Source organism: Malaclemys terrapin, chromosome 10 (genome assembly GCF_027887155.1).
Source record: "Malaclemys terrapin pileata isolate rMalTer1 chromosome 10, rMalTer1.hap1, whole genome shotgun sequence".
NCBI classification, from domain to species: domain Eukaryota; kingdom Metazoa; phylum Chordata; order Testudines; family Emydidae; genus Malaclemys; species Malaclemys terrapin.
Genome location: NC_071514.1, coordinates 63,740,698 through 63,766,022, shown reverse-complemented (window position 1 = coordinate 63,766,022; position 25,325 = coordinate 63,740,698). Strand labels below are relative to the sequence as shown.

At 40.2% G+C, this 25,325-nt stretch overlaps 1 protein-coding gene across 1 annotated transcript in view; it reads left to right on the top strand.

The window, feature by feature from the left end:
• The window catches only part of GRIN2A (glutamate ionotropic receptor NMDA type subunit 2A), a 295,359-nt gene that overhangs the window by 177,631 nt on the left and 92,403 nt on the right, over positions 1-25,325 (top strand). The window contains exon 4 of the mRNA XM_054040963.1: positions 4,079-4,193. Within this exon, the coding sequence (XP_053896938.1) occupies positions 4,079-4,193 (115 nt within the window). The remainder of the gene's footprint in view (positions 1-4,078; positions 4,194-25,325) is intronic.

Genomic DNA, 25,325 nt, shown 5'->3' with positions numbered 1-25,325 from the left:
GTCTTCTTTGAGTCCTCTTTTAGCACCTTCATTGTCCAATGACCCCACTGATTATTTGGCAGGCATCCTGCTTCTGATGCACTAAAATAAAAATTTGTGGTTAGTTTGTTTCTTTCACTAGTTGCTCTTCAAATCCTTTTTACATTTGCATATTTATATTTTTACACTTGACTTGCCAGAGGTTATGCTCCTTTCTATTTTCCACACTAGGATTTGACTTCCAATTTTTAAAGGATGCCTTTTTGTGATTCTTGGGATATATTTTCAGTATATACACATAACTTTTTAGGTATAATCTCTACATATATCTCACAATGATATTAATGACCAGTGTATCACTGGATTTAATTTCATATGCATGACAACATTCTTTATAGATAAATACTATGACAGAAATGTGTAGTGAGTTTGTCAGGCCTGTTAGGCGTTGAGGAATACTCCATCTAGAACCAGAGCTTTTAGTTCCCCTTTGTGCTGCTCCAGCCCAGTTTACGTGGCTTACCCAGGCTGGTGTAGGGATAAGGATCTGACCCAAGCCCATACAGGATAGGAAAAGTTATGACATATACTATTTCCATTATTGCATAAGAGAGTAATATACTTGTCCTCTGTGTATGGTTTGGAAGTTGATTTTTATATAGAGAATTTGGAGAAAAGGTCCCTAAAACATTTTTAATAGATGAGACCTAGATGAATAATACTGCAAGCATGTAAATTACTATCCAGGAAAGGGGCTAATATCAAATGGCAATGCTATAGTGTGAAACTGAGCAGATGTATGTTGTTGTCTTATAACGATAGTAAGTCTTGGTCCCATTATTCAGCATTTAGTAGTTTATCAAAAAGGGGGCAATGTATGGTTGCACATCCTTTGAATGGATTAAAGTATAGCTCAGATCATAACCTGTATAGTATGTTATGAAAATATATTATCATAGATTTGTTACAAAGGCAGATACATCTAACTAACTGTCAGCTTTGCTATGTTATGTTTTGGAGGATTCATACTGATTTAGGTGGTGTGACAGTCCTCCGCACAGGTTGTGCTGTGGGAGTACAGTGCATCTCCAATCTCAGGGCCAGATTGTTTGTTTGTTTGTTTGTTTGCATTACGGAACTGTCCAAAGGCTCCAGGCAGGGTTAAGGCCCCATTGTATTAGCTGCTCTCCAAACACTCAGGAAGGTATGGTAGCTGCTCCAAAGATCCCTGCCTCTTTTCAGAGCCAAAACATCAGGCACAATTCAGTCTTCCCTTCTGCATGAGATGTGCTGTGGGTGAGAAGAGTGTGCTGATCACCTGAGGCACGCACTGTTTTAATCTTGCTGTTTTTACACAGCAGAAACATACAATTTCTACTGTTGCTGGGGATCTGCACATATAAGAATGGGGAAACAGAGATTTTACTTGTATTGAAGTTGTAATTGAGGGCTTAACAATCAGAATTTCTGTACATTAGCTCTTCACTAGAGGTTTGTAATGTATGTGCTTCAAAAGGGCTAATTTCTTAAAGCAGAGGAAAACTGAGCAAAATTGACTGGGCAGAAACATTTAGAAAAAAATTGTGATTGAAAATATAGAGCTCTTGAAGAAGAGCTTATTAGATGGCTAGAAAGCTATGGTTCCACAATGAAGAAAAAGGGACAACTTTGTCTAAAAGGCTTTCCTAATTCAGTAGTGAAATGAAGGCAGCAATTAGAAATAAAAAGCAATATATAACAAATAGAGAAAGGGGAAATAAATAACATCTGATTTATATTGACTGCTATAAAATTCAGAGAATTGATATGGGAAGCTAAGGATATGAGAGAAAAATCCATGTCTGGAAGGGCTAAGGACAATACGGAGAAGTTTAAGCACATTAGGAAAAAAGAAATCCTAGCGATGGTTATAAGGCCCACTACTAGATGGAGATGGTAAAATAGTTAATGATGATGCAGAAAAGGCAGAAGCGGTCAATAAATTACTCTCTTAAGAATAATATGAAAATAATTAAGTATTTTCCAATCCATTAGTAGTTAAGGAAGATGTTAGAGAGAATCTCTACTAGTGATAAACACTTTTGAATCAACAGGCCCAGATAACTTGTACCCAACAGTCCTAAAAGAGTTGGCCGAGGAGATCTCTGGACTGCTGATGTTCAACTTTAATAGATCTTGGATTAAGGGGAAAATTTCCAAAGACTGGAAGAGCGCTAATGTTGTGCCAGTGTTCAAAAAGGGCAAGCAAGATGACACAGGTAGCTATAGGCTACTTAGCCTGACATCAATCCAGGCAAAATAGTGGAAAAGCTGATGTGGGAGTCAATTGATTAAGAGTTAATGAACAGGGATATAATTAATGCCAGTCAACATGGTTTTGCAGAAAATTGGTGTTGTGAAATAAACCTGCTCTCACTCTTTGGTGAGACTGCAAGTTTGATTGATAAAGGTAACTTCATAGATGTAAAATACTTAAGACTTTTGTAAGGCATTTTGGTTAATACTACACAACACTCTGATAAAGAAATTAGTACTATGAAATCAATAGAGCATATGTTAAATGGGCTAAGAATTGGCTAACTGACAGATGTCAAAAATAGTTCTCAGTGGGGAATAATCCCTGAATGGGGTGTTTCTAGTGGCTCACCACAGAGATTGGTACTAGGCTTGATGGTATTCAACATATTCATTAACGATCTAGAAGCAACTATAAACTCACTGCTGATAAAATATATGGATGAAACAAAGATTGGTAGATGATGATGATGATGACAGGACAGTCATGCAGAGTTACTTGGATTGCTTAGGAACCTTGGCCCATTCAAACAAAATGTGTTTTAACACAGAGAAATGCAAAGGGAATAGTTGATAATGAAGGAGAGGGAGAGGATATTGGAAAGAGAGAAAATAGGAGATGGGGTAAGCTATAGAGGTCTGTTTGGGCCTAATTTTAAAGCTCTACCCAGACTGACCTGGGAACAGCTGACTTTGAACCCAACCTGAGAGTGTTAAGTCCTTTTCAGACCCAATGCTCCTTCTGGAGCATGTATCAGCACCACTTCCACCTCATCCTTGGGGCTTCACCTGGTGGGGACTTTCTGCTCCTCATGCCCACAATCCATCTCTGGTGGCCTCCTTCCTGTGGGGTAAGGGTGACAGTGGCTACATGACCCACTCCTGCCGGCCACCATCACCTCACTGTGACATATCAGGACACTCACTCCGCAGCGCACACAGTGCAATAAGATGGTGGTGGTGAGCAGGAGCAGGGCACAAAGCCACTGTAGGAGGTGATGAGAGCCTACCCTATCGGAGGCCATCGGGTTCAGGTCAGGTTTCAAGGCCATAGTAAGGTATGATATTAAGTTGCTTTAAAATGTTTGTTAGCATGATCTGACATTCCAATTGATCTGTATAACAGAAAGGTGGTAGCATTCCCCTATTGTATTCTTTTTATTGATGTAAATGGAGATAAAATGGGTGAGTCACATTTTTTGCATATTTCATTATAAGCAAATATAAAATATGATTAATGATAACATCAGTATTAATACAGTTGGAGCATATAGTTCCTCTCTGGTAACAGGTTTAATTAAACCACAATGAAGTCACAGCTAAGGATACAAAATATAGAAGCATGAGCAAATTGTTAAATGTAGAATCAAATAAACAATTTGTTTCTTGGCCTAAACAATATCTAATAACAAAGCTGTATGAACTTATTTGAATTACGTTGAACTGGATGGTTTTCATCTACACTCCTCCTGTGCATTAAGAGGTCACATCATATCCATAATGCATTTTATTGTTCACCTACCTTCAACCAAATTATGATAAATTGATGGAAAGCAAATCCAATAACAAGGGGGAGATAACCGCCTTCCTCTGCAGTGCAAGTCAAGTGTATATTGTACTTTGCTTTCTCTTCCCTTCAAGGAATGCCCCAGAGACTCCAGCTGCAGACCTAGGATTTTCACAGCAGTGATGGGATTTAATGTGTGTGTATTTCATCAGTATTGTTCTGATGATTGAATGAGCTTGCTCATTAACTGTTGGCCAGCTCATTCATTTTTCACTGAACCTTTTTTTTTCCTGTTAGGTTTATGATGAATGTGACTTGGGAAGATAAAGATTTGTCCTTCACAGAAGATGGCTACCAGGCACACCCAAAGCTGGTGGTGATAGTGCTGAACAAGGACCGGAAGTGGGAAAAGGTGAGCATTTGTCTGCGTGTTAATGTACTGAAAGGCACAAAGAGAGAATTTCAGTGCAGCTCCCACTCCTGTGAAACACTTCTGAATTCCTGGTTTGTTGATGTCAATACATTGCTATTCTGACTGTAAATGTAGGCAACCCCCCAAAATAGATTGGGGACCTGGTATGTGTTCAATTTCAACAGAATGTATATATTAGGCTGTGTACGTGCAGCATATACTTTCATATGTGCATGCCACTGCCTGAAGGTAGAGGAAGGATGATCATGTGGCTAAAACACAAAACTGGGAATCTGGGCTTATGGGTTCTACTCCTGGTTTTGGTCTGGAAATCTTGAGTGACCTTAAGTAGGTCACTTGTGCATTAGTTTTTCCTTCTGTAAAACAGGGATAGCGATACCTGTCTATTAGGAATGTTGAATCTTCATTCATTAGTGATTTGAAGTCCTTGGATGTAAGGCTGTCTGTAAGTGCACAGTATTTTCATGATAGATATTAGATCTGGCTGTTGGATCACCGTTCCATTTTGCAACAGCTTTGGAGGTTTCAAAATTTGTTTTTGTTTTGCATCGGAATGACAACAAACATTTTTGCAAAATAGAATTGTCTAAAAACATCTGATTATTTTTGGATCAAAAAGGTCAAATTTTCAATTCATGGGTGTCTGTCTGCCTTATCAAAAGTGACTAGAGAAGCCACCTCAGAAACCTTCCTGTCAAAAACTTGTCAAAATCAGTACATCTCTGCAAAACATTTCCTCTTTGATGAAACAGCATATTTAAGACAAAAATACACTGTGTCTAAAATGTCCCAACCAGCTCTAATAATTGTGTTAGTACTACTACATCCTGAAGGCTCGCCTGTTAACGTGGAACTAGTTGCTGACAACCCATGTGGTTGCAAGGGTGTGGCTATTATGCCAAGTAATCCACCATCTGTGCAGTCTCCCTCATATAACCAATGACATTATTGTATGCAAAGTAGCTGCAAAGTAAGGGGAGTGATCTGAGTATACTTCTGATATCACAATGGTCTTGGACAGTTGGCATGGCATAGACACATGCCTTGCTGTTGTTGGGTGTCATTTGCAAAGTCAAAATGACTGAGAATTTAAAAATTGGACAGTAGCAGACCGCAAAACCCAGTGATGATTTTTCTAAACAAAGAGATTGGTGATATTGGTGATATTCTAAACACACTTATAGCTGTTCCTATCATTTCATAGTGACTCAACAGCCATTTTAAACTTCAGAATGACACGCAGAGTGACACTCCTGGAATCTTATCGTATAGATAACACACATGGCAATGTATAGGGTGTAAATATTTTTAAAGTGGAGTTTAGTATTTAAAATGGCAATTTAGCATCTAAGACTACATTTTTCTGTCATTTAACCACCATCTACTGCCATTAACATCAGAATTGGGTCCTTATTGTACAATAGTCTTGCTTGTTTTAGTTTCCTCCCTTTTTAAGATACTATTTCACAAACACTTTTTCAGTCAAGGCCTCTTTATTTCCTCATGTTCTAACTGACTTTTAAAATTATATCCTATCAAATAAACCCCAATGATACCTGGTTCCCAGCTTTCAAAACCGTAACAAATCTGAAATCACCTAATATGGTGATCTAAGAGTGGGCACTAACATTTTCTATATTCAGTTCAGATAAGAAAATTGTCTTTTGTGACCTACAGCAGCAAATATACTCAACTATGATAATCTGCTTTCTCTGTATGGGCAATATTACCATTGATATTGGTGACACAAATCTATCATTTTGTCATCACTAGGATTTCTGTATGCATTGGGAGAGCAGAATATTGGTCAAGATATGCCATGTGGATCAAAGAATTTTTTGGAGACTGCAATTTCTTCCGAGTTCACGAATTGAACTGAGCTCACATTGGAGGAGTGAGTGAACTCCACAATCTTTCCTAAATTTGGATGTGTTTAAAAATCCAAACACAATCTAGAAACCTCTTGGCATTTTTATCAATTTGAATAATTTCATGTTTTAAAAGTTTTTTGAGTGCTAATTAAAATGTCATACCCTGCTCTCCCTATCAGTCAAAATAATAATAGTAATAATACTAATAAGTAATAATCTGCCTGGCAGTAAAGTTATAAATGGTCAATATTTGTTGCAAAATATTTTTTATTAAAACACATTGTGTTAAATTCCTTTCAAGTATTAATCTTAATCCTTTCAAAATTTGGTTTGAGGTTCTGAATCTTGACTGCATCTAGAATGCATTTAATTATACTGAGGGCTAAGCTCTTATTGGTGCACATAAACCTCCATGCCCAAGGAATGTGCTCCATGGAACAAAATGCACTGTAGCTAGTAAGTAATTCTGTTTTCTTTGATAAATGCTAATGCCGTACAGTGTGATGATCTAGAACATAAATAAATATATTATGAGACTGATCCTACAAATCTTCACTCTTTAGCTCTGGTCAAGTGAAAAATTCCCATTGAAAGTGCATTTATTGAGGGCCAGATTCTGTCAACTTTATGCACATATTTGAAAAGAGTGGGATTATTAATCAAGTTAATTGTGAGTAAGATGCCATAACCTAGAACTAAGAAAATGCTTGCTGTATCAGGGCCTAGGAAAAATAAACAGAGGTATGACAGGTGTATTTTAAATTCTTAACGCTTGATCGTGCACTGCTTGGGAAACCTAAGCTTCCATTGAAATCCATGAAGTCCCATGAGATCCACATCTAGGGTACACATAGAATGCAGGATTGGAGCTCCAGTTTGCCTAAATGTTGTTGAATCAGTTTCCGAGCTGAATTTGTATGATCAAGAATGAGTTACTGTAGCCTCAGTAAACGTGATACCCCTACAGAGAGAGTTTCCCATATCACATGACATATTTCTTTATATTCATTGACATGAATTAAATTATTTAATCCTGCAGTGTGAACTAAACCTGTAAATCTGAATGTTGTAAGGAACATTCTGCTCAGTAACCATCACTAAAATCTTAAATGTTATTTTTAAATATGCAATACTCTACCAATTATATATTAACCTGTGGAAAAATCACTTTGATAACAACACACTGTGAGGTCAGTATTAGTATGAGACAGCTCAAGGGGAAAGTGGTTTAAAACATAGCCAATGATCCTCATAGTATCATAATATCATACATTTTATATAGTTGAATTTGTCTTAAGGGACCACCAAAGCAAGTGGTTTGATAGAGTTTTGAAAAATGAACTAGTAACTGCTTAAGGAAACTGACCAGGGGATGGGTCATGTCCAAACTCCTGGATGTGAACACTCTCCAGACTTCAAAGAAATTCTTGGGTCTATTTCAACAAGTGACCACCATATGAGAGTGGGGAGGACTGAGTACAGGCTCTGTGTAACCAGGCATGTTTTGAAGCATTATAGTTCCATTGTGCAGCTTCAGACAAGGTATGAGAATTCATGAATTTCAACTTGGAGGCATGAGACGGTATTAGCCTAACAGTTTATGTAAATCTTTTTATCATCTCTGCTGTACCCACTGCAACCTTATAGGCTCTGTGGCAGTCTGGGAGCAGACACTGCATGCAAATATGGCTCACCTTAGTTTAAAAATAAGAGGGAATCTGTGGACATCAGGGGACCTAGTGGGGATGGGGGAGGCAGCCAAGCATTTTGCTGGCACCTTCTTGTGGCAGATATCCAGTGCATGTCCTCTGTAGAGAAGGGATATGGCTATGGGGTAAATTGGATTGGAAAAGAATTTTGAAGGAAAGCATCCCTTATGGGAGCTAGTAAGGGGAGTTTGTGGCTCCTAAATCTTGTCAGTGCAGAGCTGACCCCTGTTCTTTTCCTGGTCTTCTTAAGGGAGCTGAGGAAGGGGGTTTGGGTCTCCTATGTCTGGACCATGGGGAACTGACCCCCTCTTCCCTGCACTGTGCAATTTATTGCTGGGTACTCCCACATATTATAAGTGAATGAAGTTTTGGCCTAATTAAACCACATCCATGGCCTCCTGACTTTCTTCTGGCATGGATAGACAGTGTTCCATGTGCCTTCCTAGAGTTCCCTTCACATACCATACACCTCAGTTGCTTCCTTCACTAGCAGGAACAAACTCAGTGTGGACACTTAAACTTGAATGACGCTGTACAGATCTATCTAATGTTTCCCCTCTTCTTGCTCTAGTAGGAGTTTGACAGAAAGTCTGACACCTTTCAAACAGTATAAATACATTATTAAAGTTAGAGCCAACATCTTCCTTTTGTTGGTTTCCTGATGGGCACAATATTACTTCAACTGGCAGTGTTTCAATAGGTTGTATCACAGTTCTGTTTCAGTGGGATTTTATAACTCCTAGTTTCTAATTATATGGGTCACTCATGTAAAATACTGATAGTACAACAATCCAGTAGTCCTTGTAGTATAACGAATGTACATACAAATTGCAGTATAGTTACTTTATAATGTGAGTAATGAAGAGTAATTGCTTCTGTTTAATGTGAGGTGCTTTTATCTAGTTTTCTCCTGAAGGTACAAGTTTTAATATGAAACCCCTTGATTCAGTTTCCCTTTGCTCATAGTATAATCATCTGTTTTTACTTGATTATAACTTCCATAACATTTCTCTTTTGGGACTAAAAATACCTATGCTGGATTTAGCTGCAAGGTTTAAATATGCAGAAAATCCATTCAGCCATAGCTGAGTTGTTACAGGCTGAAAAAAGGTACATGTTCTCACTGTAAAAATAAAAAAAGAATCACTTTCCCTCTATAAATGACTCAGACATGCAAACTTTGAAACTTACACTTAGTGTATAAATAGTATTAATTGGAGGAGGGGGGGCGGAGGGCAGTGGGTGGTCCACAACCAAGTTTGAAAAAGGTTGGTTGAACGAATAATAGTTATAAGGCTGAAAATCACTTCTGGGAATGTTAATTAGGCATCCACCAAGATATTATGATAGACCTTAAAGAAGCTCCACAAGTATGTATTCTCCCTCCCATTCTTGCTGGGCACAGGGGCTGTTGTTCTCAGGCAAGACAGTTTACATAGAGTGTGTAATGTGTGTGCTTCATTGAAATGGTCTACCTGGATAAAAATGCAAGAGCAAGCAACACTACCCCTAGCTCTAATACAGTGTGATGTGCTGCTGCCCTGTTAAACTAGCCCTGCAGAAATCGCTCCATGGCCAAACAGTAGCATCTGTTCACCTCAATGAGGTATCGCCCTTTCCCGTTCAATTGACCTCACAGAGATGTGAACTTCAAAGGCTTTTGGGCCCATTTAAATACAAACATTTTAAGCATGACTCACATATCCTCTGTTTTTTTTTAAAGAAGCCAAGGAAATTAAATGCAAAAAACATATCAAAGTATAGTAAAAATAGATAAAAATATCAAATGCAAAATTAAGTTCCTAGAGAAAAATTAATTCAGCTACTTTGCATATGCTATACTAAACCTTATTTTATGGCGAACATTTAATAGCAAAAGCAGGAACATATTACACTTAAACAAGAGTATATTCCAGATATAAAGGTGAGCACAGGATAAAAACAATTGTTGTGCTTTGTTACTATTCTGTAATGTGTAAAAGCAAACACATAGACTGATTTGTTAAAAACATTTTTCCTGCTTGCTATTTTACCTTTCTAAAATTAGCTACAATATCCTCAAATCCTTCTCTTTCTGAAGAACCCGTCTTCAGAGTAATGGTGCTGTACACTAAGAGTGAGACTTACCACTCCCTTGCTCCTAGATTGGAGGGAGGGAGTAGTATGGTTCAGGTTATAGCCTTGTGTGATATCGCTGTTCATGTCTGTCCACCTGCACAGAAGGGGAAGTGAGCATCTGATATCTCTCATATTTCTAGGGCAAGGGTGGGAAAAAGAGAAAGAAGACTTTTTAAAAATGCATAATAAATCAGTGAAATGTAAAACATTTTTTGCTTTACTCCTGCTTATCAAAATATTTGTAGAAAATATTACATTGTATGTACAACATAGCTGAGTCTGTTCCAAATCTCATGTTGCTGTAGGAACCTTCACTTCCACATTTCCAGATGTATTAAAATTCCAACTGTGCATTAACACTGCATTTATTGTATGTGGTCTAGGGCTTGATTTTGCACTTTGATTAACTTGCAGAAGCAGGAGTCAGCCTTGATGTGCAAGGTATGACATGCATATCATGAAAACGGGGGACTTGTGGTGGAGGAATCCCCAGTCTGAGATAAGAGAACAAAGTTCTCCATGGAGAGTTCCATCTGGCAAAAAAAAATCTCCCATTTCATATAGTCAATAGAGGAAGTGTAGCATGTACAGCATTACAAATGAAGCAACACTATCTTTGTTGAGAACTGAAAACCAGAACATTGGTTCAGATTTTAGAAAGCTTTTTGCTGTCAAATTACCATGATGTTGAAAAATCACTGAGGTAATACAGTGCCGAGTATAATTTCTCAGTAGATGAAGTGAAACTGCAGTTTTGTTGACAATTCAGTCCACACAATGGTACTTTCAATAAAAAATATGGGGGAAACCATACACCTTTTAACTAGAACGGTTGAAATAACTGGGAACTAAATGTCCATTTGCTTACATATTCCCCATGTGAAATATACAATGGAACCTTCTTATAGGCAACTCTGTCATGGGGCTAATATGTTCTAACATGATGTTAAACATAACTTTACACCTAGAGTAGACGTAGCAACACACTTTTTTGGCTACCTTAGTTGCAAAGTCCTGTTTAAAATCATGTTAGTTAAAATGTAAACACAACGTATTTCTAGATGTGTTCAGGACAAAACTGTATTCAGAGTAGAGTTAAAGTCCGGAATTGCATCTCTGCTTTTCAGTGAACCATGTAGCTTTTTTAAAATAGTTTTTATTATAGTGAAATTTCACTTCTTTGTATTGGTGTTCTTCTTAGCTAATTTCCTTGGAATGCATCAGTGAATATCTAGAATTAATGTTTCCTGTCGTTAACATGTATATGTACTAATTGTAGCATGCTGTATCTTAAATTAATTGAGGAAACTGGGATCTAGAGAAAAGTGTCATGCAAGAAGACCTTCAAAAATATAAAGTGATTCCAGTATTCTGTATCCTGCCATGCGTCATATTTTGCAATGCAAGGTGTATGACAAATGCTTTTTTCTTTAGAAGAAGAATTTTCTCTCCTCTGCAGTGAGACAAGGTGGGTGAGGCAGTATCTTTTATTGGACCAACTTCTGTTGGTGGAAGGTATAAGTTATACACAGAGCTCTTCTTCAGTCTTGGGAAGGAAATCAGAATAAGTTAAATACAAGTAGGGGCAGATAGTTAAGCATAAGGGTCAATGCATGTTGTAGGAGGCCATCGAAATAGAGTGGGCAATAAGGGTTAGATTGTTATGCAATAGGAGTTTGAAGTGGGCCAATAAGGGTTAGCTGGCAAGTGTGTTACAAATTGTTGTAATGAGCCATGAAACCAGTGTGCCTGTTGAGTCTATGATATGAGGTGTCTAACATCATGAATTTAAGTTTCCAGGCTTGCCTTCTGAAGGTGCATGCAGGGTTTCTCTGGGGATGAGTATTGAAAGATCAGATACGGAATGATCGCTTTGTTGAAAGTGTTCATCCACAGGTGATATGGGGTTTTGTCCTTTATCATTTTTCTGTGAGTTCATTTGCGAGCTTTGTGATTGGCTGGAGTCACCCACATAATTCTTGCTGGGCACTTTTGATGCACTGGATAAGGTATACCACATGTTGTGATAGGCATGTGCAGGACCCATTAATTTTGAAAGGTTTGTTTTTAGTGGTAGTTTCCTGCCATTGTCTGTTGTTACTAAACAGACATGCTTAATTGATCAAATCTTGTAGTTTACAGATACTGACTTAAAACTAAGATAAAATATTCCCTAAGAGTAGTTGGAGAAGTCCACAAGAACAAAGGAAACAGCTAGTTTTCCTACAAAAAGTGTATGTCAGGCCATATATTTGCTTGGTATTAATTTCTTGATATGAGTGAGATACTCCAAGTTTGTACATCTTCACCACACCTGTTGGAGTTTGAGAGAAAAAGAAAGCATGTGCTCTATTATAGATTGCAATCGAAATGTGTTCTGAAGGGGAATGTGCCTATTTGAACTGTAATGAGAGCAGATGTAGCTATTCATCTCATTCTGTCACATTTTTTGTTACATAATTATTATGAATAATAGTCTTGTAATTTAGCAAGCATATTATATACTGAATTATACTAATGCAAATTATTGTAATGATGTTTTGGCATTAGTTAGCTACCCGGTCATAGTGCTATTTGTTGTATAGTATTCACTCTCAGGTATAATCTTTGTCAAATATTTATTGTTAACATACTGTTCCTTTGATTACTTATGTTCTAATATCCTGAAGAGATTTAGTACTATAAATGTAATCTGACAGTTCATAGTACCTCACATAGATTGCAAAAACCTTTGAATAGAATCCTATTGTTAAAATGCCTTATTCCCACCACAACATCAAGCTATCCATTTCAATGATAATATTGACTTCCTACAAGTTGCACCTTTATATCTGATTATTCCTTTTAGAATTTGTTTGGTGTATGTGGCATATGTTTTTCTTTACTTCCCTGCAATTATTCCAGTCTGCAGCCAGGATGATATTACTAGTGACCGTGACTTGATTTATCTATTTTCTATAATATACAGTAATGAACTATTCTGTATGTTATGTTTTGTTGAGTTTTTAGTTGTTTTTGTCTAAATAGGTTACATAAAGATAAATAATTTATCATCACCATCTTCAATTATTGCCAGCTGTAGGTTGCAGAAAATGTACATATACAAAAGATGTTATCAGAAAATGTTTTTTTTCTAGCCAATTCTTACTTTGGTAAAGACTGAATGAGATGAGGCTCTAATAACTAGTATTTCTATCTGACATCAAACACGCTCCTGCATTCTTAGCTGTGTTGTGTATTTTCACTTGTATCCTGGAGAAATTAAACCGAAACAAAAGGAAAACTTCCCAAATCCAGGTGAAGATGCAAGACGTGGCTGCAAGAATGCAGGAGCTTTTAAGTATATTTGTGTGTGTGTGCCTACAAATGTATACTGTATGCGGGTATTATGGAAGCAGTGATCACAGTTTCATAGTTAAAACTGTGTTGAGTTTTATACTTAAAGCAGAGATTCAAAATGTTTCTATACGGAAGTGTGTGTGTGTGTGTGTGTGTATATATATATATTTGGAAAAATACAGTATCCCTTTACTGTGTATTATCCTAAATTACAGACTCTACCTTAATGAAGTTTCTATATACACACATATGGTCCCATCACTATGATGTCTGCCCACAGTAATCTTACTCCCACTTGTAATTTCTCTGTTGACTTTAATTGGATTCTTAGGGATCTTTAAACAGACTCTTTTTTCAGACCCACACATTTCCATGCTCTTTGCCCTCTAAGCAAACTATTCTCCTTTCAATAGATCTATTTGCTGTAGACTGTAACTACATGTAGCTAATTGGATTTAGGGATGGAGCATAAATCAAATTTTTCAGACCTGTCTCTGAACTATTCAATAGCTTCATCTTCCAGGTTACATAATGCAGAGTTCCAAATGGTCCTTCTCTAGTGCATTTACTGCTCAATTAAATGGATGTCGCTCGAAAAAAAATCACATTACCACAATGAGAAAAGAGATTTTAAAAGGAATATTAGAGAAAAATTACTTGATTCTCCCCATGTTGAACACTAGCCCAGATTGCTTAGGTTATGAGACTCCCTTAGCATCGCCTGGAGGGAGAGCTCATCAGATTTTGATTCTTGTGGCCCTTATATTGGGAACTGAAAATGTAATTAGCCAATTAAAAGGAAAGAGACCCAGTGGGAATAGTTTATTTGTTAAAGCAATGTACTATTGAAATAAAGATGTCTGGAGAATTGAAAGTATTTTTGTTTGCTGGTACAGCAGTGTGCTTTAGCACTGTCTGCTTGGGACTTTGCACACAACTTTGTTTCCAAACGCATTTATGGTTAGGGCCATACCAAATTCACAGCCATGAAAAAATGTGTCATGGACCATGAAATCTGGTCCTCCCCTGTGAAATCTGGTCTTTTGTATACTTTTACTCTATACTATAAAAATACCCTACACTATAGGGTAAAAGTATACAAAAGTACATAAAAACAACGAGGAGTCCGGTGGCACCAGAAAGATTAATAGATTTATTTGGGCAAAAGCTTTCGTGGGTAAAAAACCTCACTTCTTCAGATGCATGGTACATAGTGTTTTCAGACTGGGGGTCCTGACCCAAAAGGGGGTTGCAAGGCTATTGTCCAGTTCTGGCCATCACATTTCAGGAAAGATGTGGACAAATTGGAGAAAGTCCAGAGAGAGCAACAGAAATGATGAAAGGTCCAGAAAACATGGCCTATGAGGGAAGATTGGAAAAAAAATGGGTTTGTTTAGTATGGAGAAGAGAAGACTGAGGGGGGACGTAAGTTTTCAAGTACATAAAATGTAGTTACAAGGAGGAGGGTGAAAAATTGTTCTCATTAACCTCTGTGGATAGGACAAGAAGCAATGGGCTTAAACTGTAGCAAGGGAGGTTTAGGTTGAATATTAGGAAAAACTTCCTAACTGTCAGGGTAGTTAAGCACCAGAACAAATTGCCTAGGGAGGCTGTGGAATCTCCATCCTTGGGGATTTTTAAGAACAGGTTGGACAGACACCTGTCAGGGACGGTCTTCAGTGCACAGGACTGGACTAGATGACCTATTGAGGTCCCTTCCAGTCCTTCACTTCTATGATAGCTTCACTTTAATTGTGTAGCCTACATTATACCTGCTTGGGGCAGGAACCTTGTTGTCTTATGTCTGAGGCACTGTGTGCACCAGCTATCTAAGTAACAAATGCTAATTTTATATCCATGAAGTTGGCCATCAGTTTTATTAACTGCACAGGAGAACTCACATTTCTTGAGTCTGCTTAGGCTTCCAATTCAAACTGGGCACACTCTAGCATAGTACTCCTTGTACTAACATCATGGCAATTCATTTGCATAGTCACTGAACGGCAAAAGAGGATTTTGCCTATTTATAATTACAACTGTTTGTATTACATTAGTGCCTAGAGGGCCCCAACCAAGACTGGGGCCTTGTGGTGCAAGTCACAGTACAAACACAAGAGACAGTCTCTGCCCTGAAGAGCTGACAGTCTAAATAGCCAAGAAAGCCAACACATGAGAAGAGACACAGACAGAGAGATGTAGTGATGTACCTAAAAATCACTCAGCCGGTCAGTAGCAGAGACAAGGATAAAATCCAGCTTTCCTGACTCCCAGGGCCATGCCCTGTCCACTTGACTGACAGAGCTGCCCCTCTGAACAAAAAGTTCATTGAGAATAATGCAAAGTTTTACAAACCTTGGGTTGTCTAGAAAAGACACTTGATTTATGCATGGTTACAAATGACAGATAATGGTTTTGTTTTAACTCAACTTTATTTTTAATTAATTCATAGTTAGTTTAGTTGTATCTTCTGTTAAAATCCTGACAGTGTTATTAATCTGCTCTGTAATTTAACAACGGGGGAAGAGAAGCAGACACACAGGAAGAGAGTCTGGTTGCCAACAATCAATTATAATCTGTATACCACATACTGCACACTTTTTGTCCATTCTAACCTGCTGGTGTGAAATCTTGTCACCAGAGTTGTGACACTCCCACACCACTTCGGTTCAATAAATGCTGCCCTTTCATAGCCTTCATTGGGTGCAGGGTAGAGTGATCATGTTAGATCTTCTATTCCAATGGGGGAGAGGGTAAAATAAGCAAAAGCAAAAATCCTGCAGTCCTTATTCAGTCTTCATTCATGCCACAATAAGGGACTAAGGACTGCAGGATTTCACACATGTACACTAATACAATGCTCAATGTTAGGATAAATTAACTATAATAATAACTCTCAATGCAGAACCTTTCATTTTCAAAGCATTGTAATAATATGAACTAATGCACCTCTTCGAGTAGTGTCTCCCCTCAGATGGGGTCTTATCACACCTTCTGCTCAATGTATATATGAATTCATTAGGTGGGTTGGTAAGGAGACAGGAAATATGGTGCCTTCGGCATGCTGGCTAGAAAATGGATACCTATAACGAAGGAAAATAGTTAAATCCATGCACTTCCTGGACGTAATCAGAAAGGACATGTCACCAGCAGTGCATAAGAGAGTGCAAATTACATCTGACTACATTATAGATGGGCTTAAAAGGATTCGATTTTAATTGGTAAATATCAGTAACTGTCAATTTCATGACACACAGAGAAAAATATTTCCATCAATAATAATCAAAATTTACAGATAGTCAAAATAAGAAAAATGCTGCTTGATAACTTTTTAGAGTTTGATTTAGGGACATTTATTTTGTATATTTTGACATGAGCTGCTGGGAGCTTGTGTTTTAACGGTTATCAAGCTTTAACTTTTTGAATCTCAGATAGTCATTAACTAATTGTCTCTCCCATAATTTCCCACAACTGTGAAGAGATAAATGGATAAAAATAAAAAGCGTAAGCCCCATAATTTTGTGTAACACTTAAACCAATAAAAATAAAGGCTTAAAATAAGCATCAATATCATCATTGAAATTATAAAATAATAAAAATAGAATTCTGCCAAGCCTAATAAGAGCTTTTACACCTTACAAATTACATCTCATTACAGCACAGCTTTCTGAACAAACCTTTAGAATAAACTTATGCAAATTGTCCCTAAGATTCCTGTTCCTTCCCACGCAAATATGTAATGAGTGCTTTACTTTTTCTGCACTATATTATCATTGTGCAGTGGCCGACAAGAGGCAGTGGGCATTTTAGGGTTGTAAAATGCCCACTTCACTTGTAATGCTTCATTCTTCTCGGTTATACAAACTTGCTCTATTTTGCTTATGTGTTTCAAATCATCAGGACCTGATATAGATGTCTAGACTCTTCAATTTTAAGTTCTAATTCTGTCTATTGTGATGCCACCAAGATCATTAGGGAAAGAGAATTAGTAGCATAGGGTTGCAACTTAATCTGCTGATGGCAACAAGTAGCAATGCTCGCTATTTCTGTTTAGTACTTCCATTTATGTATTTGACAATATTTTGCATAGCCTACATTTTGGCAGTCGTTATGGCTTATTTATGCCCAGCAGGATGTACACTGGCAGAGAACAAATGGCACTGAACATACATATTTGTGTTAAGACTTCAGAATGTTGGATCTTCTGTTGAAATATCTTTTTATATTCCTATTAAGAATTAATGGTGACAATTTTCTTCTTGATGGTGATAACCAAGAGTTTATGCGTTCTCCTTATTAGTGCTTGTTGAGGTCTCGGCCGAGGTTCGGCCCTCACCGGGGCTGTGGTGTATCCCACCGCCTCGCTCTGGTCTGCCGTCAGTCCTGGTCCAGCGGTAGTGTGGGACAGCAAACACACGGTTAGGGGCTCAGGTCCTTAAGCAAGGGCTGAGCCAATAGTTCAGGAAAAACCCCGGGCCCTCAATCAGGGCGTGGCAGCAACCACGCCGTCTGGGGCTCAGGCCCTTAAGCGGGAGCTGAGCCAATAGGTCAGGAACCTAGGCCCTTAAGCAGGGGCTGAGTCAATGAGTTTGTAGCAGCCCAGGCCCTAGGTCAGGGCGGGGCAGCAATCAAATAGTCTGGAACCCAGGCCCTTAAGCAGGGGCTGAGTCAATGCGTTTGTAGCAGCCCAGGCCCTAGGTCAGGGCGGGGCAGCAATCAAATAGGAACCCAGGCCCTTAAGCAGGGGCTGTGTTAATGAGCAAGAGGTCCCAGCCTCTCTAGGCCAGGGAAAAGGGGGAGTCTGCCACCCAAGGAGTGGGTGGCAGGGGGGACGCAGGCCCTCCCACTCCACTGCGTGCCAGCCCGGGGCCATAGCAGCGACGGAAACTTGCTGCTGTCAGTGGGGATCCTGGCCGTAACACACTGACATAGGCTCTGGCAGTGCAGCAGCCAGACTGGGGTCGGCTGCCCCCGGGCTACTTCCACACTCCCCCTCGTAGGGTACCTGGGTCGGACTAGGGTCCTCGGTGGTCTCCACCAGCATCGGTTCCTCCGGGTAGGTAGCGAAGGGTAGGTTCGGCTCCTCCTCGGGGTAGCTGGAATGGGGCAGGCTTGGCTCCTCCTCAGGGTTACTGGAACAGGGCAGGCTCGGCCAGTCCTCCTCGGGGTAGCTGGCACGGGGCAGGCTCGGCCAGTCCTTCTCGGGGTAACGGGCGAGGGGTAGGCTTGGCTGGCCTGGTGAGTCCTCAGGCCGATCGTGGCCTGCTGCTGTCTTCCAAACGGGAGCTCGGCCACAGATGTCTGCTCTCTCCAGCGGCTTGTTCTCCACTGAGCTCCACTGAGCTCTGCAGGCGGGCTTTTATATTTCCGGGTCGGCGCCGTGACCTCTGAGGGGTGGGCGCCGGACCCAGTGGCTCCGCCCACATTGGTGTTAGGGGAGGTTCGGCCCTCAGCGGGCCTGTGCGGTATCCCACCGCCTCGCTACAGTGCTGTACTAAGTGATGTAGGAGGCTTACTGACTGCTGAAGCGGTACATGTTGGACTCAGAGGGTCCTCACATATGAGCTGTCTGTTGTGCTTGGAGGCCAGCATGGTTAACTGTGAATGGAAGCTGAAATAGCTGGGGTGGAGAATGGAGAAAGGAGGAGATAGCTACAAAGGAGCTGAGAGTGGAGAATACAGAATGTCCTATGACTAAACCATATGTCTTGAACCAGAGATAAGCGAAGAACATCTCAGCTGGACTCTTTCCTGTAGTGCACGGTTTGATTAGTAGAAACAATCTCCTCTTGTTCCTATAATTGATCACAGTGATGAGCAGATTGAACTAAATCAAAGTCCTGGAACTGAACTACACAGCTTTCTCCTCTCTCTGTAAGGAATTGGCAACCAAAGCCTTGTTGCAGTGCTCCTTATTGTAGGACCAGATTTTTATTGCGATGTTTTGTGCTTCTGAAACCAATCTTTTGCAGCCCAGGTCTATCCGAATGGCAAATTTGTCATACTACAAATACCTCTGCAATAGATTGGCTCTGGGCTCACCTTCATGGGCTTTTGATTGTAAACCCATGTGCTTCTAGCCCCATGGAGTGTGTTCTCCTGGCAAGAAAGTAAATCCTGTCACAATTCAGCAGAAATGAAGCTGAAACTACTGTCAGGCTCTAATCTCTGCTGGCCTCAAATGTGGAAAGGGGAATGAAAAATGTCCCTGCTGGTCTTCTTGTTTTCCCCTTTGTCATCTTAAGAGGAGACTGTCTCTGAAAGTGCCCTTTGATAGAGTAGCAACATCCCGCATGCTCTGCTCTCTTCTTCTATTGAGGGAGGAGTAGAGGAACCCAGCAACCCTTCACTGGGGATGAGGGAGAGGCATTGGTGGAGGAAGACCTGGTAGCTGTGGCAGCAGGCTATAAATTTGTGTTTGTGAGTCTTGATTAGAATCCCCTCTTAGCAAGTCTTACAGTAGAGCACTTCCATTGCCTTTCATATTGCTGAGAATGCAGCATCTCATTCACTCATTGACTAGAATTATATGCGTGAAATCATTGTCATTTTTTTCTTTCCTACAATTGCTCCTTTTTTATATTAAAAAGGGAGATTTTTAAACCAACATCTAAAGAAATCGCCAGAAAAATCATATACCCACCCTCTGAAATGAGCCCTCAGTACTTCTCTGATATTTATGCTTAAGCTTATAAAATACACTCAATTTTGCAACTTGATATTTTATCCTACAATACCAAACCATTATTCATCCACCAATTCTGATTAGTATTTTGCTTTGCATAATATCTTCATGGATTTGCTATCTTCACTGTGCAGTTTATTATGTAGAGCCTTTCTCCTGGTTAGTTGTTTAACTCAGATAATTCTTGGAGCATATTTTCTTTCAATTTAAATTCTAATAGTACGTATTAGAGTGCCAGAATTGGTCTGTGCAAAGAGAGAAACTGTTATAGCGCCTTAGTGATTTGTTTTCTTCTTAAAAGGCCCTTTGGCAAATGTATGCTAATTAAGAGCAACAAACCTATAACAAATATACTGGTAATACATGTCCCTTTCCCCATGTTTCAGATTGATAGCTAAAATGCCTATTTTCATCAGAATATATTATATGTTTGCATACAAACTGCACTCTATAAAATGTTACATTTCCCATTGCATTGATAAAGATCTAGTTAAGCTACACTTTAAACTAGTAGAACATGTTTCTTGACCCAATATATTTCCAGAGGTCCTTGATGGAAGACTACTACCGCCTACTTCCCAATGTACAGTCATCTCCCTCAAGCACTGCATTCCTACTGCTACACTACTGAAAAGCTTTGAAGTTAATTCATTCATAGCTGAGGGAGATCATCCCCTGCTTTTGAGGTTCTACATCCAAATGTATACATATCAAATGTAGTCCAACTTTTAGAGAATATAAATTAAAATAATGTTGCATCAGAATATACAGGATCAGTGTAGTGTACCTTTGCCAGTGATACCAATATACATCAATCAAATTGTTTTGTTTTTTTTTGTCTTTTTAAAAGACTAACCCAATTCAGCTCAATAGTAGATTTTCAGACTTGATTGGAAGATGAAGTTTCAAACTCCCTTTAAATCAGTGGGTATAGTTAAAATCAGGCATAATCAGGTGTTGAGAATTGTACAAAAAATCAAATCTGTGCATTATTGCATTGAATTGCAAACCATTATATGCAATTGCATACAAATTGCCCAGCTTTGGCAAAACATTTCCCTGTATAATAAATGCTCAATTATTTAATTTTCTATTACCCAAGATGCGTTTGTTCAATGTTTGTAAAGTACTTAAGTCCCTCACATGAAACCTTTTAAGTGCAAAGGGTTGTTAATAATAATAATAATTAATAAATAAAAATCTGATTAGAATGACAGTCCAATACACTGAGTTTCCCCCAATAAAAGTTTAAAATTAGTCAAAAATATGGCTTCAATATGAACAGTTTTTCCTCACTGAGATGATTATCTCAAAACAGTTACAAGATCGTATTTAAACCCAAATTAAAGTACATTATTCATCGCTATAGTAAACAAACAGTGGTCTCTGAGTAAAGATACTTTTTAAAATGGTCATATTTTGAGATAGGTTTTTCAAAAAACAAACGTCCCTAGCATCATACCTTGAAACTTATAAAATACACTCACATTTGCAACACGATATTTTATCCTACAATACTAAACCATTATTCATCCACCAATTCTGATTAGTATTTTGCATTGCATAATATCTTCATGGATTTGCTACGTTCACTGTGCAGTTTATTATGTATCTTTTGCATATTTCAGTTAAAGAGGAATGCATCCAAGCTGGGTATCACTACCAAGGCCAGCTCCAGAGTTTGGGCCGTCCCAAGCAGCCAAACAAACAAACAAACAAAAAGCCACAATGACGATCGCGATCTGCGGCGGCAATTCGGCGGGAGGTCCTTCGCTCGGAGCAGGAGTGAGGGACCATCAGCCGAATTGCCGCCAAACAGCTGGACGTGCTGCCTCTCTCCGAAGTGGCTGCCCCACGCACCAGCTTGGTAAGCTGGTGCCTGGAGCCGGCCCTGATCACTACTGTGCAGAGGATAAGATCCAATACATCAGGGATCGGCAACCTTTGGCCCGCGCCCTGCCAGTGTAAGCACCCTGGCGGGCTGGGCCCGTTTGTTTACTTGCCGCGTCCGCAGGTTAGGCCGATTGTGGCTCCCACTGACTGCGGTTTCCTGTCCCAGGCCAATGGGGGCTGTGGGAAGTGGCGTGGGCTGAGGGAATGTGTTGGCTGCCGCTTCCTGCAGCCCCCATTGTCCTGTGACGGCGAACCGCGGACAGTGGGAGCCGCGATCAGCCGAACCTGCGGACGTGGCAAGTAAACAAACCGGCCCGGCCCACCAGGGGGCTTACCCTGGCGGGCCGTGTGCCAAAGGTTGCCGATCCCTGGTCTTGGTTATAAACAGAGGTGGGTCTACAAAGTAGAAAGATTTGGATATTATTTTAAAATATAGGGATGTGTGGTCTAGTGGTATGAGCACAATAATGGGAGCCAGGAACTCCCTAATTATAAGACATCTCTGATGCTAACTAGTCCCAGTGTTGACTTTGGTAAATCACTTAAGGTTCTGATCTGGAAAAGCAGTTACATGCTTAAAGTTAAGTATGTGCATAAGTTCTTTGCTGATGTAGGAGCCTTAACTTCTCTCCCTCAGTCCCTCAGTCTGTAAAATGAGAATATTTATCTACTGCACAAGGATGTGGTGAAGAAGAAATGTTTAAAGATTTTTAAAATAGTATTTAAAATTTTCATTCGTACCATCATTCAGATTCTTGTTAACAATACTATAATTCAACTTAATATACAAAAATGCAAACCAGAAAACTTCCAAAGTTAATTTTAATATTAAATCCTTCCTATTTTGTAATTAAACACTTTAATTCTGTAAAAACTAAACAATATGCATGCCAAATGAAAATAAATAAATTAGAAAAAAATGTGAATTTGAAATTCAGAGCTGTGGCTGATTTACATAAATTGTGTGTTTACATTAAAAATGTATACTGTTCAGCCATCATACTGCTCAGAAGTCTAAATATCATGTGAAGATGGAAGCTGTTCACTCATGTGTCTAGCATCTTTGACAGAGCAAATCCAGTGTCTGTGCTAACCAGTTCTTAATTAGAACTAGCAATATCCAGCCCAAACATTGCTCAAGAAGGGCAATCTGCAGGCATTTTCTAATTAACATTACACATCATCTACCATTCTCAAGTCACCAGCAAGATTTCCTGAGCATTTTTCTACCACTTCCTCTCATCATTGTCCCCTCCTGCTTTGATACAGTATAGACTGACAGTGGCTTGTTGCTGTTTGCCATGCTGGTCAGTGGAGAGCTTTCCAATAGACATGGACTAATTCCCCGATACCACAGAGCCCAGCTGAAGTCAATGGGACCTTTTGTGAGTATAGCAATCCATCTGGATGGGTCACAATGTATGACAGAGACCTAGGAGTGCGTCTTACTTGGTTCCACTGATGAACAATGCTGACATACAATGTCATCGCTAACTTTCAGGTTAGTTAGTTAATAAGTTACTAGGCTGACACTGTTAGAGTAAATCCCCTACCTGAATGTGGCAGTTGTTATAGATAGCGGGCCCAATTTTGAGGGGAGCTCAGCACCCCGCAGTTTGCACTATCTTGAACTGCAGTTGTAAATGATCAGCACTTCTTAAAAATCAGCCCCCCCTTTTTTACTCTCCTCTTCAGAACAGTAAGATGGCAATAACCATAATTGAAACATAGAACACTAAACTATGAAACATTTTCTTTAATCCTCATCTTTATATGAACAAATATACTCAGATTCCAGCTGGCAGCTTGTAATTATATTTCCACATATGACAGAGATTCAGCAGAATAATAGGAAGAAGCAGTGGCTTGCCAAACAAGAAATCTTTTACAATTATACATCATGTTGTCTCTTCACGTAGCTATATCTACAGATGCACTGCCATATTCACGAGTAGGTAAATGCAACAGAATCCCAGCCATGTCCTCTTTCTATTTTTCTTACTGCTGTGAATAGACAGGTGGGAGGTGCATGTTGGGTTGCCAACTTTCTACTTGCAGAAAACCGAACACCCTTGCCCCACCCCTGCTCCACCCCTCTTCCGAGGCCCTGCTCCTTCTCTGAGGCCCCGCCCTGGCTCACACCACCCCCCTCTCCCTCTGTCACTCACTCTCCTCACCCTCACTCACTTGCTCATTTTCACAGGGCTAGCTCAGTGGGTTGGGTGCAGGAGAGGATGAGGGTTCTGACTGGGGTTGCGAGCTCTGGGGTGGGGCTGGGGATGAGGGTTTCAGAGTGCGGGGTGGGGGCTCTGGGCTGGGGCAGGGAGTTGGGGAACGGGAATGGATGAGGGCTCTGGCTGGGGGTGCAGGCTCTGGTGTGGGGCTGGGGATGAGGGGTTTGGGGTGTAGGAAGGTGCTTTGGGTTGGGACCAACTGGTTCAGAGGGTGGGGAGAGGGATCAGGGCTGGGGCAGAAGGTTGGGGTGCAGTAGGGGTGAGGGCTCCAGTTGGGAGTGCAAGCACTAGCGTGGAGCTGGGTATGAGGGGCTTGGCATGCAGGAGGATGCTCTGGGCTGGGATTGAGGGGTTCAGAGTGCTGGAGAGGAATCGGGGGGCAGGCTCTGGGCTGCGCTTTCCTCAGGCAGCTCCCAGAAGCAGCAGCATGTCCCCACTCCGGCTCCTACGCGGAGGCACAGCGAGGCAGCTCCGCGCGCTGCTACATTCACAGGCTCCACCCCCACAACTCCCATTGACTGCAGAGCTACAGAGCTGATGTTTGGGGCAGAGGTAGAGCGCGGAGCCCCCAGCTGCCCTTACACCTATGAGCCAGAGGGGGGACATGCCACTGCTTAAGGGAGCCACATGGAGCCAACGCAGGCAAACCCTGCTGCGCCGCTGACCGGACTTTTAACAGCCCAGTTGGCAGTGCTGACTGGAACTGCCAGGGTCCCTTTTCAACCGGGCGTTCCGGTGGAAAACCGGGCACCTGGCAACCCTAGGTAGATGCTGCTACTCTGTGCAATTTGAAATTCTGATTATTTTTATTTCAATGTTTGCCACTTCATTTGACTGAAGTTTTAATCCTTTTGGAACTCTCCCAGTACCAGCTGGTGGAGTTCATAAAATGGTTTCACCCTGGGAAAAAATGTACATGATGTCTGTGTGCTAACACACCCAAGCACAGACACTGCTGCAAATGGGATTACATGCTGTTACTCGGCAGACAATCCCTTTTTGAAATGCAGCTCTATCATACAGATATACAGGATTATTTTCATGCACATGAAATTGTTTTTCTCCTAATGGCCTAAATTCTTTAATGGAATCACATGGGGATAGGTTGTATTTTTGTCAAATTTCAGGCCGAAACTTTTAAAGTAGGATACAGAAGTCAGGCTCCGAAATCCCCTTGATTTAGAATTGGGCACCTATTAGGCTCCTTTGAAAATTTTAGCCTTAGTGTATAAGAGGCAGTCATTCTCATACTTCCTTTTAAAATT